General features: G+C 37.6%; 1 protein-coding gene across 1 annotated transcript; it reads right to left on the reverse strand.

The window, feature by feature from the left end:
* Positions 1 to 3,002: 3,002 nt before the first annotated feature.
* Positions 3,003 to 18,165, reverse strand: XG (Xg glycoprotein (Xg blood group)). The gene is made up of 9 exons (XM_050332171.1): positions 18,048 to 18,165; positions 12,209 to 12,250; positions 11,820 to 11,876; positions 8,182 to 8,217; positions 5,612 to 5,677; positions 5,251 to 5,307; positions 4,564 to 4,602; positions 4,163 to 4,282; positions 3,003 to 3,019 (listed from the first exon to the last, which is right to left on the reverse strand). Exons 1-9 carry the CDS (start codon positions 18,163 to 18,165, stop codon positions 3,003 to 3,005), a joined length of 552 nt encoding a protein of 183 aa, XP_050188128.1.
* Between the last annotated feature and the right edge of the window lie 4,255 nt (positions 18,166 to 22,420).

Raw genomic sequence — 22,420 nt, forward strand, 5'->3', positions numbered from 1 at the left:
ACCGTGACATGTAACTCAGCCACACAATTTCTCTGCAAGGTAATTTTAGGCTGGTGTGGTTCAGCTGAGGTATTTTTGCATCAGCATGTGCTGTCAACATCAGTAACTACTTAGCAAAGGTCGAGAACTTCAGATAGTGTGCCACTGAAGAAAATACCCAGTGGTACCCCTCAACCATTTAAAAAACTTTATTTCCAACAATTTGCAAGGGATCACTGCTGCTGCTCCAAGCTGCAGCATTTGTTCTCTCACACACTGGGAGAATCCCAAAGGTCCACTGGAGAAGAGGGTATTATTGCTTTAATAGTGGTGAGGTGTTTAACAGAGGAGGAACATAAACACATAGGAAATCAAGCTTTACTTAGCCCACAGAAACAAAATTCTCAGGGATTTGTCTTCACCATCAGTTTATATAGACAAGTCAGCTAAACAACATGCTTATCAGTAGCAAGAATGCTGTTGTAGATAATTTAACTAGCAGATCTATTTCATTTGGGGGACTTTATGACCAACAAAAGCTTTTTCTTGGTAATTAAAGTGATGTCATTTAGATGACTTTCTGTTTTGCTTCTGTGTCACCAACTTTTTACGCAGTATAGAATAAATTTTAAATATCCGAGCCAGTAATACAAGCTAGAGTTCTGATGTTCCAGCAGCTAGTTTCTATTCCTTTGTTCCTTCCCTTCCAGATGTAAATGCATTAGATCTTGCCTACATAACCCCTCAACTACCTGAAAAAAAGGTAGAAATAATTTTCAAAATAATTATAATATTATTATTATCATCATCATCATCATCCTAGTTAAAAGGATAATTAACCCTGAAAAGTGTGCCTGAACAGTGGTATATTGGTAGCATGGTGATGGAATTAGTCCAAAGAGCTTCAGAGGGTTAAACATTTGGGTAAACAGGGTTTTTCCATTCAGATTCATAGTTTTTGCTCAAATTCTCCATAATAAATTGGCTTTTGGGCTAATATTAACATGAGTAATAAATTATTTTGAAAATTCTATGAGCAATTTCAAATCAAATGTCATAGTATGTCAAAAGCAAAAATGTTAAAAGTGCACATAGATCCTTCTCTAAACAGTTACTGGGGAAAAAATAGATCATTAAGCTGGTTTGATTTTTTTTTTCCCCCTTTAATTTGTTATTAGTTTGAAGCATTTCTTTGTCTGCCCTAGTGGGACACAGTTGAACTTGTATATAGAAGTCCTCATCTGTCCCAGAAAGTAGCACACAAAATAAACAAAACTTAGATCATCTTAGATAAAACACAATATGTGTTTATTGAAAATTTTCAGGAGAAAGAAGCAAAATATATATATTTTACTGGTTAAACAAACAGCTGAAGTGGTAACAGCAAAAGACTTAACATTTCATTAATCAAAATTTTATGTCTACCTGGAAAAATATACATCAATCTGTTTTAACTATTAACGTGGAAAATTAGTATTTTAAAAGAAATATCAAGTCTCCTTGAAAACTATATTTAAAATATTTTCTCATTCATAAGTTGAAAGTGATAGCCACAAAGGTGTTCATTTTTTTGCAGGTTGTTAAGGTATTTCCATATTTAAACTGATGCACATTGTAATTTCTTACTTTCAGGATCAGAAAAAAGATTGTTGTAATCAAAGAAAGTGATATATATCCATTTAAAATACAATTTAGATAAATAGTATTGCATTTTGAGAAAAAATTACTTTTCCAGATTATGTCTTCCTCTCAACGATTTAATAAACCCAAACTCATGTTTACCTTCATCTAAATGGAAGATGGTAGCAAAACCATGCCTTGCATACAAAATTAAGATAAAAACACAGCGATTCCCTTATGCTTTAAAAAGTTAGCTAAAAAAGAAGTATTGTTAGTAAACTAAGAGTTTTGTCATCTTCCATCTGTATTTCATTTATTTGCTGGTATTTTGATTCAGTTAGCTAAATGAAGGCAGAGAGACTGGAAAAGTGTTAGTTTTCATGGTAGATTTATCTACATAAGGACATTTGTTAGCACGGCAAGGTTGATCAGGAATGAGGCAAAAAGATGAAACAGTTTTGCTATAAAAAACATGTCAACCACACCTCCACATATGTATGAAGTTTAAAAGTTGTTGTGACTTAGATTTTAGAGAATGAAGTGTCATAAACTCATTCTCAATGAATCAGAAAGCTTGGAACCCATTTTCCCTTTTCAGAAGCTATGAATAATATGGGTTTTTTTTAAAAAAAACAGCTTCCAGATTAGTGCATTCAAAAGTTCCCAGAGCAAGGCCCAAGTTTTCAAAAAAAGAAACTAAATTAATGTGAAATTCTAGTTCCTGAGAAGAGCTAAACACCATTTCAGTAATTAAGCAATTAAATAAATAAATAAATAAATAAAATCATCATGTGTTTCTCTTATTTTTATTTTTTAAAGTAGTTTGTCAATATACATATTCTTTTCAATTTATTATAAAATTAAGAATGAGTTTTCTTTGCTAGAATTAAATACAACATAAAGGCACGAAAATTTTTTATCCTTTAGACAACTATAACTTTTCCTTAAATATTCTAAACATTACAGAAATATACTGAAGAAACTCAACATGCATGAATGAAAATGGCAAACTCCTTTTTCCTATTCTATCAGAGGGATTATTTTTGAGTAATTTTGGAAAGAGAAAAAGAAATTTGTTCGATGACTCAAACGCTGACGAACCCCAAACTTTCCATTTTTAGCTTATAATGCACTTGATTTCTTTGTTGTTTAAAATAACTTCTAAGTCAAAATCCACATCCAACCTTTATAAATGCAGGTCAGATAGTGCAATAAAATCCCAGGATGTTTTAAGCATATCTTTGATGACATGAAGCTCAAGGCCAAAAGTGACATCAAGTTAGAGAGAGCAGTCTCAAGAAAACATTCATTAGAAGAAGATTTTTTTTTTTATCAGAATGACACAGTAGAATGTCACCAACCAACGGAGCCTGTGATCAGAGGGCAACTCTTCTTTCAGTGGTTTACACTGTAGCCCCACCTGAAAAATTAAGATCGAACATTCAGTATTTCCACTGTGGATGCTCTTTGCCAGCTTTTCAGAATATTTCTTGCTTCAGTCCCTTTCAGACAACAGGTAGAACCTTATATCCCCAGAGACACGTGAATAACCTTCCCCATTTGTCTCAGTCCCCATTTTTGGGGGCTGTAGGATCACTGACCTGATGCTTTAGTTACATTCTGGCCATAGAAATGGACAAAAAAAATGAGTGACTTTAGGGCCCCTGAGGGCACAAACAGCCTTCACAGCCCTGACCAATCTCCTCAGGGCATTTGGGGCTATATTGCAGCTGGATTTCCCCTGTGTACCCCTGCCCAAGCCTTCCCACAGTGCCTAAGCAGCAGTGGCTGCCCTGGAGCCTGCCATGGTACCCCTAGACTGAGGCTTCCTGAAGTGCCAGGGGATTTCACAGATCTCTGAGAAATGCCTGTGAAGCTTCTCCCGAATTTCACTCGTGTCTTAGCTATTAGTCTCATTAGGGAAAAAATAATGTGAATTAGAGGTTTAAATTGCCCTCTGTGACTGCCAAGGGCCAGGCCGAGGCTGTTCCCGCAGAGCCGTGAGCCAAGGGCAGCCAGCACAGGGCCCAGGCTGTTGCCTTCCCGGTGGTGGGTGTGCACAGAGGGGACACCCTCTTGTGCCAAAGGCCAAGCCAGGACACCCAGCCGGCCACCCGGACTCAGGGCTGGGACAGGTGTGCGGGGATGTGGTGCAGCCTGGGGCAGGGAGCCTACCCAGGCCAGAGCTAAAATGTGGGTCCTGGCCAGAAGGGGTACCCCTAAGTGAGGCTGATCTGAGACACCCAGACTGTTTTCCACATGCACAGCCACAACAGTCAGCCACTTCTGTGGTGGCATGGACCTCACACCCTTTACTTTGTAATTTTTTTGTAATTGCCTTCACAAAGTGATGTATATCCATCTTCTGGGCATGTTATGGCTTCCCATTCTTGTCCTTGATGAAGAGTATTAATTACCAGTGTCTCTTAGAGACCAGTGAGGCTGTTTTGGACAAAATATTTAAATGCTTTTATCCCTGCCCTGTTTCTGCCCCCATTCAAATTGTTTGTCAAATTCCCATCTATTTCAGCACTAAATCAGTTGGAAACTGATTTGTTCTTACCACGTGGTTTGAAACAAAGTTTGTTATTCTTGTAAGCAGAGTAGGCTGCTATTGATCCAACAACCAATATTACAAAGGCAGAAATTACAGGAGATGTAACTCCAGCTATTAATCCTGAATCTGTGGAAAAAGAAAGAGGTTTGGCTTTTATTTCAGAGGCATTGAAATAGTCTGACTTAAGCATATTGTCTACTAAAGTGTGCTTTTACCAAATTATGAGAATTGTTTGGTGAAACAATAGAATTAACCAGATGAATAGTAATTAAGTTACATTACAGCTGGTGTGAAAATGTTGTCTAAAAGCCTAATTTAGTATATATGCTACTTTTATAAATATAACATTGTTTTTCTATTTCATGATGATCAGAAATAAATTGTAGAATAAATTATTTACTCTATACCTGTGTTTCCTCCATGATTGAAATGATGCTCCTCTTCTCCTGGAATAGAGGGTGAAGTTTCATCAAAGAAATGTTTATCAACTTGTTTTGAGAACTCAGCCTTTTGCTCAGTAAAGTATGATTTTTTTATAGAGGGCAAAAGGTGCAGCTCTACAGGACTGCAAGAGAGGAGCTCCCCTTCTAGACCTCACTGACAGCAGTGCTGGCTGGAGGAATAACTGTTCATCCTCCTGACACTTCATTTTTGGAGAAGCATATTATCATCTAATAGAAGTGTCATACCTAGCAGTCTACATCAAACTGATTTCACAGGGAGTGGGAGGCCAGTATGCTCTGGCTATTCCGTGCTGCCAGACAATCAGATAACTTATCTGTAATTTAAGTTAAGATCATAGGCCTGGTGCATCTGCTTTCAGTGCTGAGCAGAAACCCCTTGCTTTGGGACTGTCCTAGCTGAATTCAAAGGGATAAATCCGGCAGGGTTCTGGCATGTACCAGAATGCTAAAAAATGTTTAGGAATATGTTTCAAATTTCAGCTTCAGGCTCATAACCATGTTTTTTGGTGAAGAATAGCTACTCTACATAAAAATGTCTCTCAGACAAACAAATTACCACTAAAGCAAAACCAAACATCTCTGACTTACAAGTGTTGGGAAGAAGTTGCAAGGGGAATTGGGAAATGCTACCTGTTATGACTGGTGGTAAAGGCTTCCCATCAAGGAGATCTGAGTCATCAAAACCTCCTGCAAGATGAAGATTAAGATTCTAGTTGCAAATTTATCCACTGGATGTAACCCCTCCAGTCTCCTTGTCCACTCCTTTTTTAAGGTTCTAGGGAAGGGTGAGAGACCTTTGAAACTGTTAGTCTTGTGGCACTTAGGAGCCAGTATCCCACATTTTGGGCAGACAGAAAACCTTTATGATACCAACACTAAAGCTCAGAAAATCTTTCCAAAGACTGGAACAGTGATTAAAAAAGGGAGATGATGGGAAAGGATGATAAAAGCTATTGACGAGAGAGATTTTTTTAGGAGAAAATTATCTTACCAGAATTACCGTAACTTCCCGGTCGTGGTGGAAGAGGTGGGTATAAAGGTTTTCTTGAGATGTCACCTATTGATAATTAATATTGTTAGATAGTTGAATGGACAAAACTGAGAGCTTTAAATAAAAGTATGATAATTTGAGATTTTCTACCTATTTCTAATTTGCCCCCCAGTGAATTAAGAAAAGGACCTTGTCACTAGTTAAAAATACTTAAGCATTATATCAGCAAATAGCTAGCTATTAAAACTGATTTGGAAGTGAATAGGGAATGTTTTCTAAATTAAAACACAAGAAGAATTCATGAAAATGTTGAAGGAAAATATTTCATGTATTTCTGACAATTGCTAACATTGTTTAATGCTGACAGCTGGGAGACACGGTGTGTTACTTGGGTGTCAGTGGTTCAGTTTTTGCAGAGCTGACAGAGAAGCTGGTGTTCTAGGCTGGGCTGGAGGCAACAGGTCATGTCTGTACCATCAGCAAGTATTAATAAAATCTACAGATTAGTTTCATCTAACAGATGCTGAATTTATTTAATATATGCTGAAATTTCTGCTCTTGAACTGTGCAAAATGAACTCAGACTTCAGTTTCGTTGTTTTTTAGGGCTTTGTGCTAGCATTTGCCAAAGTATTAGAAAGAGATGCATTGGCTAGAGTAGGAGATCTAACTCACAGCAGTATCCAAACTGCATGTAAAGTGCTGGAGTAGCAAGAGCTCTCTCAGGTCAAAACCTGCCAAATTTAATGTCCAAGGCTGTTGCTCTGCATAAGTAGAGTAGGCCCTCTCTTGCGATTCTCTCTTCAGCCAGTTCAGTCACAAATTTAACTGTTCTCATAGCCAGACAGAGAATTTAGCTCTGAATAAATCAAAATTAGGACACAGAAATAAATAGAAATTTCTCTCTCCCTCCTTAAATCTTTCTTTCACCTTCCAAACATGCCAGATGCCCTTTCACCATGTTTTCTCTTGCCTAGCTGCTAAACACTATGCTTCTGTTTCTAAGTAACATCTAGGTTCTGATTCAGCAAATTATTTAGATCTGAGCTAAACTTCTTGTGAGTGTAGCCTACAGTCAATGGATTTTAGGTAGAGTCTTAAAACTTTGCTAAATCAGACTTCGTCCAATGAATTATATTCAATAGAAGAAGGGACTTGCTCTGTTTCAGCTCTCTGTGTAATGAACTAAGACTCACTATGGCACAAAAGCAGACAACAACCAATCCCATTTTTTATTTCTGTTGTGTTCCTTCACTTATTCAGCCTTCTCTAAGGATAAGAAGACATACTCTATGTCATAGCTAATGAAAAATAATGTGTTCAGAAATATTGATAATGAGATACATATCCCTAACCTCATTATACCATGTATGAATGTCAATTAAGAACCTGAGCTGAAAATGGAACAAAGAAATAAAAACCAAGGCAAACATCATTTACCATCTTCAGAGTAAACATTGGGTTTATTGAAGATACATAAGCTATTAATTGATAATTTACTCAATAAACTTAACCCATCCTCTCATAACAGTGCTCATTATTAACTTGCAGGAATTGAACAAATAGTATGGACAGGAATAAATGACAATATACACAGGAGAATCATTAATAAAATTAGAATAATCTTTGCAATGTGTGGACTAATAAACCACAGGCATGAAGTGCCACTTGGGAACCTGGAAATGGGAAAACACAATATAAAAGGTGTCATTCTCTAAGACTGAAACACTCCTAAACCAGACCATTGCGGCAAGTTCTGTGCGATGGGCTGAGAAGTAATTTTGCTTTTGTGTGACTGCGATTCAAGTGGAACTTCAGGCTTTGATTCAATATTACTTGCATTTTGGATAATTTGAGTGTACAAGAACCTATCTAGAGTACCTCATATCCTTGCTATATCTCTAAACACACTAAATAAATGATGTAAAAATTCCCAAAGTCAAGGATTTTATATGCTTCCGTACAATACTGTGAATACTTCCTAGGTCAGGTCTGGGTGTTACAGAAACACCTGGAAGTTAACAGTATGTTACAACTGTTTGACTTCTTCAAGCTTAAACTGTATCAGCAGCGCTTATCTCTGAAACATTCCCTTCTGAATTTCTAATTTGCCATCACTAGAGTTACAAGAAGCTCAAACCTCTCCATCCGCTGTTAGCTCTGATTCCTAATCTTAGGCAGACTCATTTTTGGTAGCTGAAGAAACTACAGCCATCACCTGTTGTCTTCACACTTCTGTCAGAGGACGCCTTCCTGAACCATCACAACTGAATGGGCCAAGCTCTCTCCCCTTAGCCATTCCTGGGGTGGTCTATCATGGTAATTTAAGACACAGATGACTTCAGTTCATGCAGGTAGGCCAGTCTGGAAGCTCTCAGGTAGCTGGCAACCAGATGCTGTCCCCACTCCGCATGATGGCCTCAGGCAGGAGAGCTGCATGTACAGGAGCTGGAATGACTCTCATTACCATAGCTCCTTCTGCAGTATCACAATCTTCACAAATAAGGCAGAGTTGAGAAAAAGACTACAAAAATGCCAACATTATATTTAAGGAAAGAAGAGAGTACTCACCCCCACCAAGTGCATCTCCTAAATGTAGATCATTGTCTAAAAATGAGTAGGAGGAAGATGCAGAAAAGTGAGTTACACACCACTCTTGTGGGAAGCGAAATGTTAGTTTTAAGAGAACATGTACAACTGAATGTTTGAGAAGCACCTTTTTCAGATTAGTCCCACAAACTCACCTAAGCTATTACACTTTTCTTTAAAAGGCTGACAGAATCTAGTAGTTTCCTGCACACTAAGTGACAAATTATACAGTATTTTCTACTCAAAATATGAAGGGTTTTTTTCTGCTGTAAATGATGTAAAAATAAATCTTATAGTTGAATCAAGATAATACCTCTAACATATCTGTGAATACATAAATAAAATTTGCTATGTTAACATAACAAACCTATTTTCTAAATATGTTGCGTTGTACCTATTTTTTTAAATATGCTAAATTATCAACATTTATGTCTGTGGTTAAAACTGGTTTGTAATTTATTGAACTACAAAAACTGAATACACATTTCAAGAATAAATACTAGGGAGCAATAAACCTACTTGGACAGAGATATTGAATCAACTAATCTATGTACGAGTCATGGTGACATAAAAAGTTTTGCTTCAGGCAATTTAATGCACCTGTCTGTGGAATGAGTGACAGTCTAGTTTTTCTTTCTCTGAGCTATAAATGTTTTAAAATAGAATTAAATGTCTGCATGTGCATGTTACACAGAAAGTCAAGAGGCTACAACCATTGTCCCAGCACTGCACACGTGTCTTTCTGTACCTGGGATGGAATTTTCCATCCAATAAACAACTTGTATATGAGCTGCAGATGCAAAAAGAGGAACTCTCTTTCCAACATACAGATGTGGATATGAGTGTGTGGGTGATATTTCAAGGTGTATATGGAATGATGGCAAGTTCTGAGAGAAGTACATTAGATGGATGCCATAACTCCAAGGATCCCTTTATTTACACTTATAAATGTGGAATGGTACAATAAATCAGAAGAAATGGGACAGCAAAACCTACCTAAATTTTGACACCAGTGCTTATTGCCACAGACAATTAGATAGACTCTCAAATAAATATCTTTTTCATTATAATTGTGTTAGAATTCCCAAATCATAGTGCAGAAATATGCCTTCTGTGTTCTTTATATCCAGAAGGAGTGAGAAGCTGCTTTTGCACAATATCTAGTTATCTAGTCTCATTTGTGTAGCAACTCGGAAATGCTTTGGTGTCACCAGGATATCTGGCAGGAAAGTGATCAAATTCATACTAAATAATTTGGTTTGTTCCTGACAGGTGTTGATCCTCCCTATGTCCAGTCAGAAGAGAGTTGCATTTCAAAAATACCTTTACCTGTCAAAAGCTAACACTGTGAGAAGGAATAAATTGAAAACCGGATTCAATTTATTGTTGAGATGAAGAATTCAGGTAACATTTAGGATTCTGCTCTGGACGGTTCATGCAGAGATTTGTTGTATAAATGCTAAGGGTTATATGAATGAAATACAAATGGAAATGCATGTGTATGTAGGGACCATAAAAATCAGCAAAGTGTTAAAAGAACAGACAGTAAAGGTCACCGTTCCCAGCTGTAAAACTGAAGAATGTGTTGTTTCTGTCAAAACCAGCTGGCCTGTGTTCCGATGACAGCACAGATGACTTGACAGCAGAGGAAAGGCAGAAAGAATTTCTACACCAAAGGTTGCAGCATATCACTACTTTTCCTGATCATCCGTCCAGAAAATAAGTCTTGGACATGGTCTGTGTATTCCAAACAAGCAAAACCAGATAGTGGGCAGCAACCTGACCTAGGGTTCAGAGACACTGAAGTAAGAAATATTATGAGGCAAAAGAACCTCTCCATAATACCTGATTTATCCTAAGGGATATAAAAGATCTGTACATAAACAAGCTTGTCATTTCTGATCAAGAAGAACCTCAGAGAAAGGATAAGAGCTCAGTAGCTGGCATACCTTGTCCCATATTGCACATGATGCTCACCAGACCACCTAAGCACATACATCTTGGTGCTCATGAGCACAGGGGTTTGAGGATATGGCTGAGTTAAATCAAATGCAGGATGAATGTGAGTGGTAAAATCAAGTCATTTTGAGATTCTGTAAATAAACATTACCTTCCATTACATTTTGTGATGAATTTTGTTGCACTGGGAAGGTACCTAATGGAGAGCTTCAGCTCAGGAAGAGATGTGTGGGATGCCCAGATGACATGGCCTACGTAGCAATTGGCCTCCACTGAACAAAAACCTCAGCCAGCCTCACTTCTCAATGGCATTGACTGAACGAGACATAGAGGCAACCCCAGCATTAAGATGAAGCATTAGGCAGATGCTGAAACATACTATTGTTTCATCTTTCTGCACTTTCCAAATCCAATAATTGATTTTTAACACTGTGGATTTGGGATTTTTAAAACTCTCTGCAGTCCTCATCAGTGCTGAAAGAGATTCCAATATGGTCAGTAAACTGTGGAGTTCTTCATTCCCAAGAATTAGTGAGGTGGATTCGAATCATTTGGCAGTCATATCTCTAACAGATTTACGAGTCCCTGAAAATCAAATTCATTTCACCTGACTGAGGCAGCTTCGGTGCAGATACTGGAATCCCTAAGCTACCTTTAAACATGACCAAGGACAGAGTATTTTAGACACAATTCAAGTAACTTGCTTGAAATATTTACATTAGGATGAGAACAAATCCATGATTAGTGCAGTATTTTAAGCTAGACAGACACTTCTAATCTAGGCCAAACACAGATTTTCTTTGCCAAATGAAGTGGGAATGAAGAATGCAACCATTAAAGGATATAGTAGCTGCCACATTCACAAAATGTTGACCTTGTTTGTTCAAAGAGCAAGACAGAGAATTATGTGTATCTTAAGTCTTACTGCACTGTTTATCCAGAAGAAGAACTAAAGTTGTTGTGTAGGCTAATGTTATCCAGCATTTTCCAATTCAAACATTTTGTTTGACAGACAGAAATTTATTTCAGTGTTGTTTAGGTGAAAATGCTCTATATGTTATTATAAGTTGTTCCACCAAAAATATGGTTTTTTCAGCATTAAGAACTGCTCATTGGAATTCATTGTTTGGCATTCTCAGGACTATGGCTAAAACCTTTTGGTTCTCTCCACTGTTTAGAGCCCTTTTTCCTTTATGACACAGGTTTTGTAGCAATCAATACTAGATAATATGAAGTAAATACATAGTAAGAAGAAAGAATATCAAATTTCCTTCTGATTCTTTTCTGAGTCTGTTATCAAGCATCATGAATAATTATACAGAAAGAAAAAACAATGGGAAAAAAAGTAGATCAGTTATCCATTTTAGCAACAGTTACCCATTGTTATACTCCTCAGGGAATTCAATACAATCTGGAAAAGTGTGAAGAAGATCTTCAGCAAATAAAGTATCAGCACTGGCCAGTTAGGCTGTAAAACCTTACTGGAAGTGGTAAAGACCTGCAAATGGTAACTGTCAAAAAAACACTTCCTTTACATAAAGAAGACAGAAATTATTCACACAAATTATCTCAGCTAAAGTACAGTAGCAAAAATGATCAAGAATCTCAGAAGACAGTTCCTTACATATAGAAAATCAGTTTTATGACCCATTATTACTCACTCAGCACAGGTCTTGTGGGTCTTCTGATCACTGTAGGCTTCCTTGTAATTATGTCATCTGTTGGACACAATGACACACCAATAAACAATAAGCTTCAACTTAAGAAAAGCAGATATCTAAAAATCTAGACAGCTGCTTTCAATAAATTTTTGTTTATCACAGCATAAGCTAAAAATGAATGGATGTGTTTTCACAGCCATTTTTGGTTTGTTTGTTTTAAAGAAATCTTTCATTTTATGACAGAAACATTGAAATCTAGCATTTTCTAGTTCTGTATCTCTTTAACTGAAGTAGTAGCCACTTCATATTCCATTCCTCAAGGAAAAAGACTTAGGATTTATTACTGGGTGTAAATGCCATAGTAAAATAAGGATGTGAGATTTACATACCTGGGTGATCAAGGGCATCAGCTAAATCAAAATCGCCTTGACCTATAAGGAATGTGACAGAAGAAAAGACACGAAGTCAGTGGACAGGTTTCCATGACCTCCAGACCTGAGGGCTCTGGACAGAGCCGGAACACCAGTAAGAGGCAAAAGAAAAACCTCATCCAAAACCCCATCTGTGCCTGGAGCAGGCACAGAACAAGCTGTTAGCTGTCATCCCTGTGCTGTACAGTCCTGAATGACTGTGAGAAATGGGCTCATTTAATTCAAAGAAGCTATTTGTTCAGGTAGTGCAAGGAGAAGCTGCTCTCTCATGTTATCTACATTCATCTGCTGTGCAAACATGCCTTTGAAGAACACAGGTTGCCTGTTATAGGGCAGAGGACTATTGCCAGGAGACAGCTGAAATAGCATTCAGTGTGGTACTTGCAAACCCAGATCATTAGGTGAGAATTTTTAATATTCTTCATTATTATTTTACTAGCTCAGCTTCAGAGAGCAGCTTTACTGGCAAACTTGCCTTGTGATCACTTGTAACACAAATCAACTTTCTTTTTTTAATTCTTCCTGTAACATGGGCCAGAAGTAAAAGATATTAAGATGTGTTTACCTAATTTAGTTTCCCTGTACGTTAAAAAGTCTGAAAAGGGAGGGAAAAAAAACCCCTTCCTGTTCTGTGTTAGGTGACCATAATGTCTTTAAATGTTGCAGCAGGGCAATTAGCATCCCAACTTTTGAAGTTAGCAGGTGAATAAAACTGGAAAATGTTTAAACTGAAGCAGACAACTTTGAACAGAACACACACATTTATTCATGGGAGTCTTACTTTCAACTCTACAGCCTGCCACTTTCCCTTTAATCTACAGCCTTCATGAAATACCTCTTTGCAGAAAATGTATCCATTAGTTTTTATCCAGGCTGAAACTGCATCATCTTTGTGTTTGCATTCCAAATACAAGATCAGCAGGTACAAACCGACAAAAAGTCTTGATGTGTCATGACTTCCCTAAACACACAAGTATTACTGTGCTCTATTGAGTAAGCCTCAGGATGCTCTTGTTCTGCATCTGTTTATCTTCCCATCTCAAAAGCTTCATACCCAACCTTGATGTGTTTTTCTTGAGTAGTCTTGAACACTTCACAGCAAGAAAGGCACTGTTGTTTAGGTGGGGAAAGTTATGAACAGAGAGAGGCTGTCAGAAGTTCTTCAGCACAACTGTGCTCTGGCTTCAGCTCAGCTCCCTGTTCTTGACAGGTGCTGTACATCTTCATGGCATTCTTTTCACTAATCACTGTTCCTGAGTAATAGCTCTTGCCTGTGTCAAAAAGCTCCCAGAAAGATTAACTATCAGTGGTGAAACACTGTGTGATCCTCAAATAACAATCAGCACAGGAGCATAAAGTAGAAATGTTTTGATTCCTGTGAGGATTTTAATGTGAATCTGTGAACTTAATTATAGATGGGGTCTGACGGAAGAGATAAAGCAAGTTTGGAATGCAAAGTAGCGAATGGCTTCTAAAGCAAATCTGTCGCTACAAAATTTTATGACAAACCCATGTTTGGTAAGGAAAAACAGATAACAGCATAAGGCTTTCCCACTGATTTTATCAGAGTAGCATTTTATCTCTTATAATTTGATCTGTTCTCAGTGTGTCACCTTATCTGGCCACCTCTCTTTCCTGTGCCCTGGCCACTCAGCTAACCTTGCTGAGTCCAGTAATCTTTGGATGGGGTCTTTAGGTGGATAATATTAATGGAATTTATAGAATTATTTGGATTGGGCTTGTCTGGGCAACATGTTCTGGTACCTCATGACCCCTACAGTAAAAAAAAAAAAAAAAAAAAAAAAAAAAGATGTTCCTAATATCTAATTCAAATCTAGTCTCCTTCAATTTAAAGCCATTGCTAAAGCCATATTCTAAGACACTGATAGGTTGTTTTTTAAATATGAATCTATTAAATATATAAATATATAAAATAGACAAGTTGCTTCATCAGAATATATTCTCTGCCAGAGCCCTGAGTGCACCACCAGCCTTTACTGGCCCTGAGTCCCTGCCCATGGGCTATCACACCATGCTGCTCCCCAGCTATGGAACCATTTGATCTTGATGCAGACCACTACCAGCAGGCTGACATCCTGGCATTGCCTTGACTTATATGGTCGAATTATATTTTTCTGAAGCATTTCTTCAGTGCCAGGAGTATAAGCAACTTAAACTTGACTGTCCTTTGATTTTGTCCTCTAGATCGATATCCTGAGTGCTGGAGGAGGCTGCCTGACCTGAGCCCCACTGCCACAGGATGCTGCCGTCAGAGCTAAAACCATTTCTTGTTGGACTGAGCCATCAGAAACAATTTTGTAACCATAATCAGAACATGAGTCATCAGAAATAATTTGGTAACACTGAATAGCTGTTGGCAAAACCAGCTGCTTTGTTACAGGTCCTGACATGCAGGAAGTAACAATATGGAAAGACACTACTGAGGTCCTAATGTTGTAAAGAGAATGTGACAAAATCATCTCGTGAAGGAAGACTGTGGAAAACTTCAGGTACAATATTTCTTTGAAGTTAGGGAAAAATAAAAATAAGAGCTGGAATTTAATCAGAATTCAAGCAAGATGATGCAGATGATTTCAATTGCGTGAGAATTAAAGCAAAACAACAGACTGAAACAGTTACTAACATCTGCCCTTCTACTGGACAACATCATTTCCCTCCCTACTGCATGTCTGTTCTGTTATCAAAAACCTGGGAAAAGGCAAAAGAAGTTATTTTGAGACTGCAAAGGAGAAATAGAAGAAAATTACATCAATTTTTTTTTAATATATATATTGATATTTAAAAAATTATTTCTGACAATAAACCTAGCAATAAAAAGAAACAGATACCAACACAGAATGGCTGTTTGGGAGTAAGACAGGAATCCACACTGAAATCTCTTTGGCTGTGTGAATATAAACCTTGACAGATGGGCAGTTTGTACGTGGACATCTGTGCAGCATTGCATGTGATATTGCAATAAACCAGAAGATTGCTTGGACTTCCATCCCAACTTCCTCTGATAATAGTATCAAATGACCACAAGGACTAGGACTTTGTGGAGCAGAATTTTAAATGCTCATTACTATTTCTGAGACTGTACCTAGACATTTTACGAATCTAATTTTGGAGGATAACAGATGGTTAAATAGCTGAACAGCTCAGACTTCATTCACAGAATGGTGGGTCTAAAAACAAAACCACATCAGAGACTCAGAATATTTAGCTCAATAAGAACTGCAGTCACTTCAGAGAACTTTCAAGATAAATTACAAGGAAAATAAATTACTGAAGCTTCTCCACAGAATAAACAGACTGAAAGATATTAATTTTCCACATATAAAAATTACACTTTTTTTTTTAATCAGCTTCCATATTAGAAACAGCTGGAAATATATCCATGAAAATAAGAATGAAAGAAATTTTAGTGGGGTGAAAACAGCTTTGTGCCTTTGGGGTTTTTATTTGATTGGGGCTTTTGTATGTGCTGTTTGTTTTGTTGGTTGAATAAAGTTATGAAACCTGAATAGTTATAAAGATACTTAGCTATACAGGTGGTAACAGAGTTATTTCTGTTATTACCACTTTGGGCTAGTAGTATGCTATTTCTTGGCATAACTTCTAACCTTTTTTCTGGGAGTATCCATGTTTTGACAAAGAAATAAAATTACTGTAATACTGGTTTTTATTGGGTGGTCCTCAATGATTCATAACAGAGAATTTGAAAAAATGCTTATAAGCATTGCCTAACACTGCAAAACAGTCCTTATCTGCAAATGAGAAAATGCAAAGCCAAGAAGGCAAGCCTTTTGGATGGATATATGGATTGTATTGAGAAAGGAGCTATTTTAATTATGTTTATGCTAGCTGCTCAAACACAATGAACTATAATAACAGCAGGACTTTAGCTAGCACTGCCAATCTTATTTGGGATGCAATTCCCTCATTCCCACCCAAGACCTGTTGCTGTGCCAGTAAAAAAATGAAGTGTAGAGCCAGCCTAACCTTTGTAATATCACGTGTGGAAGGCTGGTGATATGAAGACTGTTACGGTTGCTGTTTGCCCCAGAGATACTGAGACAGCTTTAAGTAATTCCCCTTGACTATAAGACACATCCTGCTGAAGCACTGTAGAGCTGAGGTCATCTTACCCTGCCAAGGCAGTCAGTCCTCTGCAAAGTCATGTCCTCAGGCACGTGTGCATTTAATGCTCACAAACTTTGTCCCACGTTAGTTTTCTGAAAATGTGACACAAATATCCAGTAGCTAAAATGCAGACAACAGCGTCTTTTGTCTATGATTTAATTTGTTACCTAAATGTTAGATGGATCCACCCTTTGATTACGTAGCTGTCTGATCACAAGAGTCTGAGGTCCCACAGCTTTTAAGGAGGATTTATGAGGAACAAGCTTTCTGCAGGTGAGTGTTACCAGTTCATCATTTCAACTGTGGTCAGAACTTTTCTGACAAAAAGCTACCATGACATCACTGCAATTTTTAATCTCCCTAACTAGGCTCAGTCCTGCACTGGATCCATACAAGTACAGCCTGTGGCCCTTAAAATGATGCATATTTAAATAAGACAGCATGAATATTGCTAAGTGAGAATCAGGTTATGCGACAAATGAAATTAACTTCTCAGGCTTTTAATATGCACAGTCTAGTATTAAAAATAAAGCTAAGAGCCATGAGAAAATGTGTTTGTATGTGTTTATAAATGTTTGTGGACATAAGTTTCAAATGCATATATGCACATGTGTGTTAGATAAATAATGTTGTTATTAATGTTATTAAATTATTGTTATTAAATTAATTGGGTTTGAGTGCATTAAATAAAAAATAAATTAGAAGCAATTAGCTTCAAATTGTGAGCTAGATAAAAAGGGAAAATAAGCTTATTTTACAGTATTTAAGACATGAACAAGTATGATTTCTTCAGTGTAATTAAATAAGAATTGTTTTGTGAATACAATGAGCTTAAAACACTATGAAGCTGGCAGAGACTGAGGAAGAAGTGAATGACTCAAAAATGAGAACAAAAATTTTCTAAAAGGGAACAGTATGTTACCAAAATCACTCATGAGACCCATTTTGTGTTCTTTTCAGCTGAAATAGTAAGTTATTCTTTACACAGACCATTTCTGATTATAATAGAATCATGAGAGCTATTTCCTCTGTAATTAGAAAAAGGGATGGATTTTCCCATGCATGTGATTCAGAACACACCCGTTTATTGATCCAGCTTTATTCAGGAAGCAATTATGTTTGTTAAAAGGAAATTACTCATTTAAGAAAAGTTGTGGGAGAACATTAAAGTTTACGCCCCACAGTGGACACTGTGGACAAAATCTCCATTAGCAGGTACTATTTCTTTCATGTAATACCCTCATGATCCATATTTCCTGATGAGGTTCCTGTAGCTTGTTTTTCCTTCATGACCCTTTAGTTTCATAAACAATGATTGCCATTACAACCCCTTGATGCTGGGGTGGAAAATGAGTATGCTTCAAAATCTATAATTAAGACCTAAGGTCCAGTATATAGACCACAACATGTGGACCTGATTATTGGCTTCATGTTTTTAGCTAGGCCACTTCTGGTTGTAGTTTGAATTCAAGGGAAATTAAAAGGACTCTCTCACTTACTCAAACAAGAACTCATTTAAATAATTACTAGCAACTTAGATGGGCTAATAAAGCAAGAGTGGTAGTACTGCTTTAGCCCTGTGCAGCCTGGTATCATCAAACATGAAAGAAAATCTTCCAGTTCTATGATATTTGCTTTGCTCTGGACATACCAAGTACACTGGTAAAATACATGCAAAATACCTCTAGATCTTCAGCAGGGGTAGCCCAGATCTCAACAGTGCTGTCCTGTAACTTAACATCAAGTTGAATTTTTTTCAGGAATTCCATGCCCCCTGATGTCATAGGAGCTCATCAGCGTAATTATCTCTGCTGCTTCTAAGGGGGTTAGTAATATTGCCAAACTGAAGTGGGTGATCAGGGTGCTTTATACAGATTCTTTGCTTGTGTGTTTAGGATGCAAGACAGCAACGAAGCAGGGCCTGCCTCTTGTCTCTTTCATGCCATTAAGAACATATTTTCCAGAAAACAATAATGCTGGAAAGATTTGCTGGACATAAGCAAGCAGGCCTGTTCAGCAACAAAGTCTCTACAGAGTAAATGAGAAGTACAATTAGGCTCCTTTCTCAGGCCTGAAGAAGCCTCTGCATGTGCCACCACAGTACGCAGAGAAGCCTCTCAGAATGACCCTGGACAGAGGGTGATATTGAGGATCAGTTTCTATCTGAATTTCAGAAGCAAGAGACTTGGAAGAGGATCTGGCAGCTTAGTCTTCCACAGAGAACTGAAACGAAGAGTCTTGTCATGCAAAATGTTGTGAATATCTGGGTTGGATTTATGAAAAAAAGAGTCAGTTTCTTTCTTTTACAATTATGCTCAGGAAACAAAAGGGTCTGTATGACATTCGTGAATAGAAATATCTCGCTCGTATCTCAACTTCTGCTCCTTGCAGATGGTAGCCTGTAAGATGGAGATGCAGTTTTGATGTGCATAGATTTGATATAGATTGTGATTCTGGAGGCTTTGTTGCTGTTAACTCAGGACTGTTCCTGATGTGGAGTGTATGTCCCTGGTTCCTTCACCACTGGTGTGGTAAGACCTGGGATCTAAGGAAGGAGACCTGGGATGTAAGGAAGGACTTTATTTTAATTTTTCTGCTAATCTTAGTGCCTACTCTGGCCTTTGTTTTCATTTAACATGGAGCACTGTTGCCCTTTAAAAATATATTGCTGTGATTTTACTTCCTACGTAAATTCCTCAGGAATTTAAAATCTATTGATGACAAGCAAAGCTTATTCAATGGAAGTGGAACTGTTACATTTTCATAACCCACCCAAGCCCTTTCTATCATCTGAGATGGTGTTTGCCTTCATGAGATACTGTACTAAGATCAGATTTTAGACAGTATTTTCCCAAAACATCCATAGATGTCAGCCTGTGGAAATGAAGGAAGACAAGACAATCTAAACCTCTCTTCTCTTAAGGACCTATTTTTATTGATTTCTAATCTTGAAAGAGTTCTGACATTTTTTTTTGTTCGTGGTTTTTTTGTTTTGTTTTTGTTTTTGTTTTTTTGGTTTTTTTTATTACCATCAGTGGGGTGGAAAGGGATTGACAATTGCTGATGCAAATAAGCTAAAATAGATACTGAAAACAGGCAGGTTGGGCACTGCTGCCAGGCTTGCAATGTGGCAGCAATGTTTGAAAAGTGAATCTGAGAAGCTGAGTAACTACCCCAGGTTTTTTCTCTTCTCAAGCTCTGATGTTGCAACTCTGCCCTTTAGTGTTTCAGTTACTGTTTCAATCAGTTCAGGTATGTCAATTTATCACACTGCAATCACACCCTTGAATGATAGCACTGACATGCCTACAGATAATCGCAGTTCTGGTACTGGGAGTGAAATAGTTTTGGCAGTCAGCAGGAGAGAATTTGTTGTCTGATACTTCCCTGCACTCAGTCCCGTGAGGGCTTCAGCACGTGCACAGGGACCTCACACGGAACAACAGTGGGGACTAGAGCTGGATGGAGCAGTAAGAAAAACAGGACTGTGATTTTCATCTCTCCTATTCTGTCTTTTAACTCCAGTGAAAACTACATTATTCACAGAACTAAGTCACATAGCGTCTCAAATCCAAACAGGTCTGTCATTTTCTCCCCATAAAGTGCCCAGCTAATTAACCAAGAATACAATTAATTTTGAGTCAAAAACTTTATAAGCCTTAGCTGAACGGTGGTACATGGCTTACTGCCTAGCAATAAATGATGTTCTTTTCACCTACGTAGCATTCCATACCTGATGGAGCAAACTGAAGGCATATCAGACATCATCAATCTTTTCACCGTTTTTGTTACTAAGTCAACACGTGATCTATCAGCTGACCTTAAAGACCATGGATATTTGGATTATGTCTATATTGGGAACCTGAGGAGCATTCTGGGCAGTCAGGTGTGAGTGAAAGTCTCACCTGCTTCCCAGGTCCATAAAGGAGAGAGCCCTCAGGTTGCACTGCTTCCACACTGCAGGTGTGCACACAGGTTTATGGTCCAAATGAGACCCACACTATGTTTCCAACAAGTGCATGATCTCAGTTACTGGGAGGCTAGGAACCTAACTTAGGCTGTGCTGAGACACAACTAAGTGGGCAGTGTAGACACAGCCAAAAGCTGGATTACCACAGGTCAGCCCAGCCTCAGTATCTGACACAGGATGTTAGCATGAACTCCAGTGGAAGAAGTTTCTGTGAAGTTTATTTCATTTGGATTGGCCTAAAAGCCATTCAGACCCGAACTGTATCAGGTCTCACTTTTCTTGCTCAATATGGTCCTTGTTTATGCTACGCTTCTGTTGAGATGTGTCCATCAAGGCAATCTAGTGAAGTAACTGAAGATAGTCAGACATAAAGGAAGTGCTAAATGGGAAGAAGAATCGTGTCATCTGGTCTGGCTGTGGTGGCTCAGTAGTTTCTAGAAGTTATCACAGATGGTTACAGCTTAGAAAAGAATTAAGCTGCAATATAAAAAGGTGAACAATACCACAGACATTTCTTATCATGAGGACTTAGACCAACTCTTTACCAGCATGGCCAAGCCTTTCTCATATCATGTCTTGATTGGGATTGAGAAGTGGTTCCTGTACATATCCCCTTAAACATGGTGAATACTTTGATGATAAAATTCAGTGTCTGTTGCTATAGATTAAAACAATTAATTTTGCTCATCAGAGTGGATTAAATAGTTTCCAGAGTCATAAGACTGTGCCCAAAGCCCACAGCAACTTTCAGTAATGACTTTTCCCCCCAAAGCAGGGCCTGAACAGGCTCTAAATTAAGATGTGCATAAATCAAGAATGATTAGGCCGACTACCCTTATAATTAAAATGGTAGAGTATATGGAAATTGGCTTGCTCATGCTCAGTTTGTTTGAACAGAAATATTCAACATAAGACAGTCTTCCAGAACAAGAAAATCTGCATGCCAGGGATGAGAGACTCCATGAATCATCACTGCTAACAACACGCTACATGCAGGCCAGCACAATCCTACTGCTCTGCTCTTTCTACGTAATGTTACTTGCTGAAGACCTCTAAATAATTTCTCATTTGTTAAAATATTGCATTAAGTTAAAGCAAGGATTTTTAACTGCTCATCACTGCAAGGTCTCCTAGGGACTCCATTTAAATCAAGGATGGTGGGAGGATCAGCAGCAGCTATTTTGGAACTAGTGATTAATGATAGATTTCTTCCTGCAGCAAAACACTGCACTACAAGTTTCTGAAGTAATGCTAATACACAAAAAAAGAAAAGGTTACAAGTACACCATATGGCAAATGCACACCAGGATAATCCTATTTGGTTTGACATCAAGAAAAGTTTAACAGAATGTTTTGCTTAAAGACCATGTATTTGAATATAGTAAAACAACTAAGTATGAACAGGTTAAATTTTCCTGACTATTTGTTCATCACATATATATATATCTATATCTCTCACATGTATATATATATATATATATACACACATTTAAAATGTATTCAATTCTTAACTAATCCTGCATGAAAAAATGTATGCTTGTGTGTGGAATGCATGGACTAAGGTTAATCAATTATTAATTTATAATTATTTAAGCATATGCACCAATATAAAAGCATAAGAATCCTTAAACTGAATTTGTTTTTACAAAAAAACTAGTATGTTTCAAGATATCAATAACCAAGAACAGCTTTAAAACATGAAGTCAGTATTTTACTAAGGATCTCTCTGGAAACTGTAAGTTCCCCTGGAAGCTCTCATTTTACCGCTTCCATTTAAAAAGTTTATACTCAAGTCTAAGCTTGTGAATAATTTTATGGGAGCAACACTACAGAGAAAATAAGAAATTATAACAAACAAACTCCAACTAGCATGGCTATTATGAGCAATCACCCAAGAGATACATATCTCTTTAGAAACTGCAGAAATAGTTACGTAAACACTCTTGAATGCTTCTCGTGAATCGATAGCAACAAACAAACAAATAAACAAAAGCCAGCAAGCATTTCCAAATAAACAAACATATTTGTTTTAGGGGTTGGAGTTTAAGGTTTTG

This window comes from Myiozetetes cayanensis, unplaced genomic scaffold, assembly GCF_022539395.1.
Source record: "Myiozetetes cayanensis isolate MyiCay16 unplaced genomic scaffold, myiCay2020 scf5-8, whole genome shotgun sequence".
NCBI lineage: Eukaryota > Metazoa > Chordata > Aves > Passeriformes > Tyrannidae > Myiozetetes > Myiozetetes cayanensis.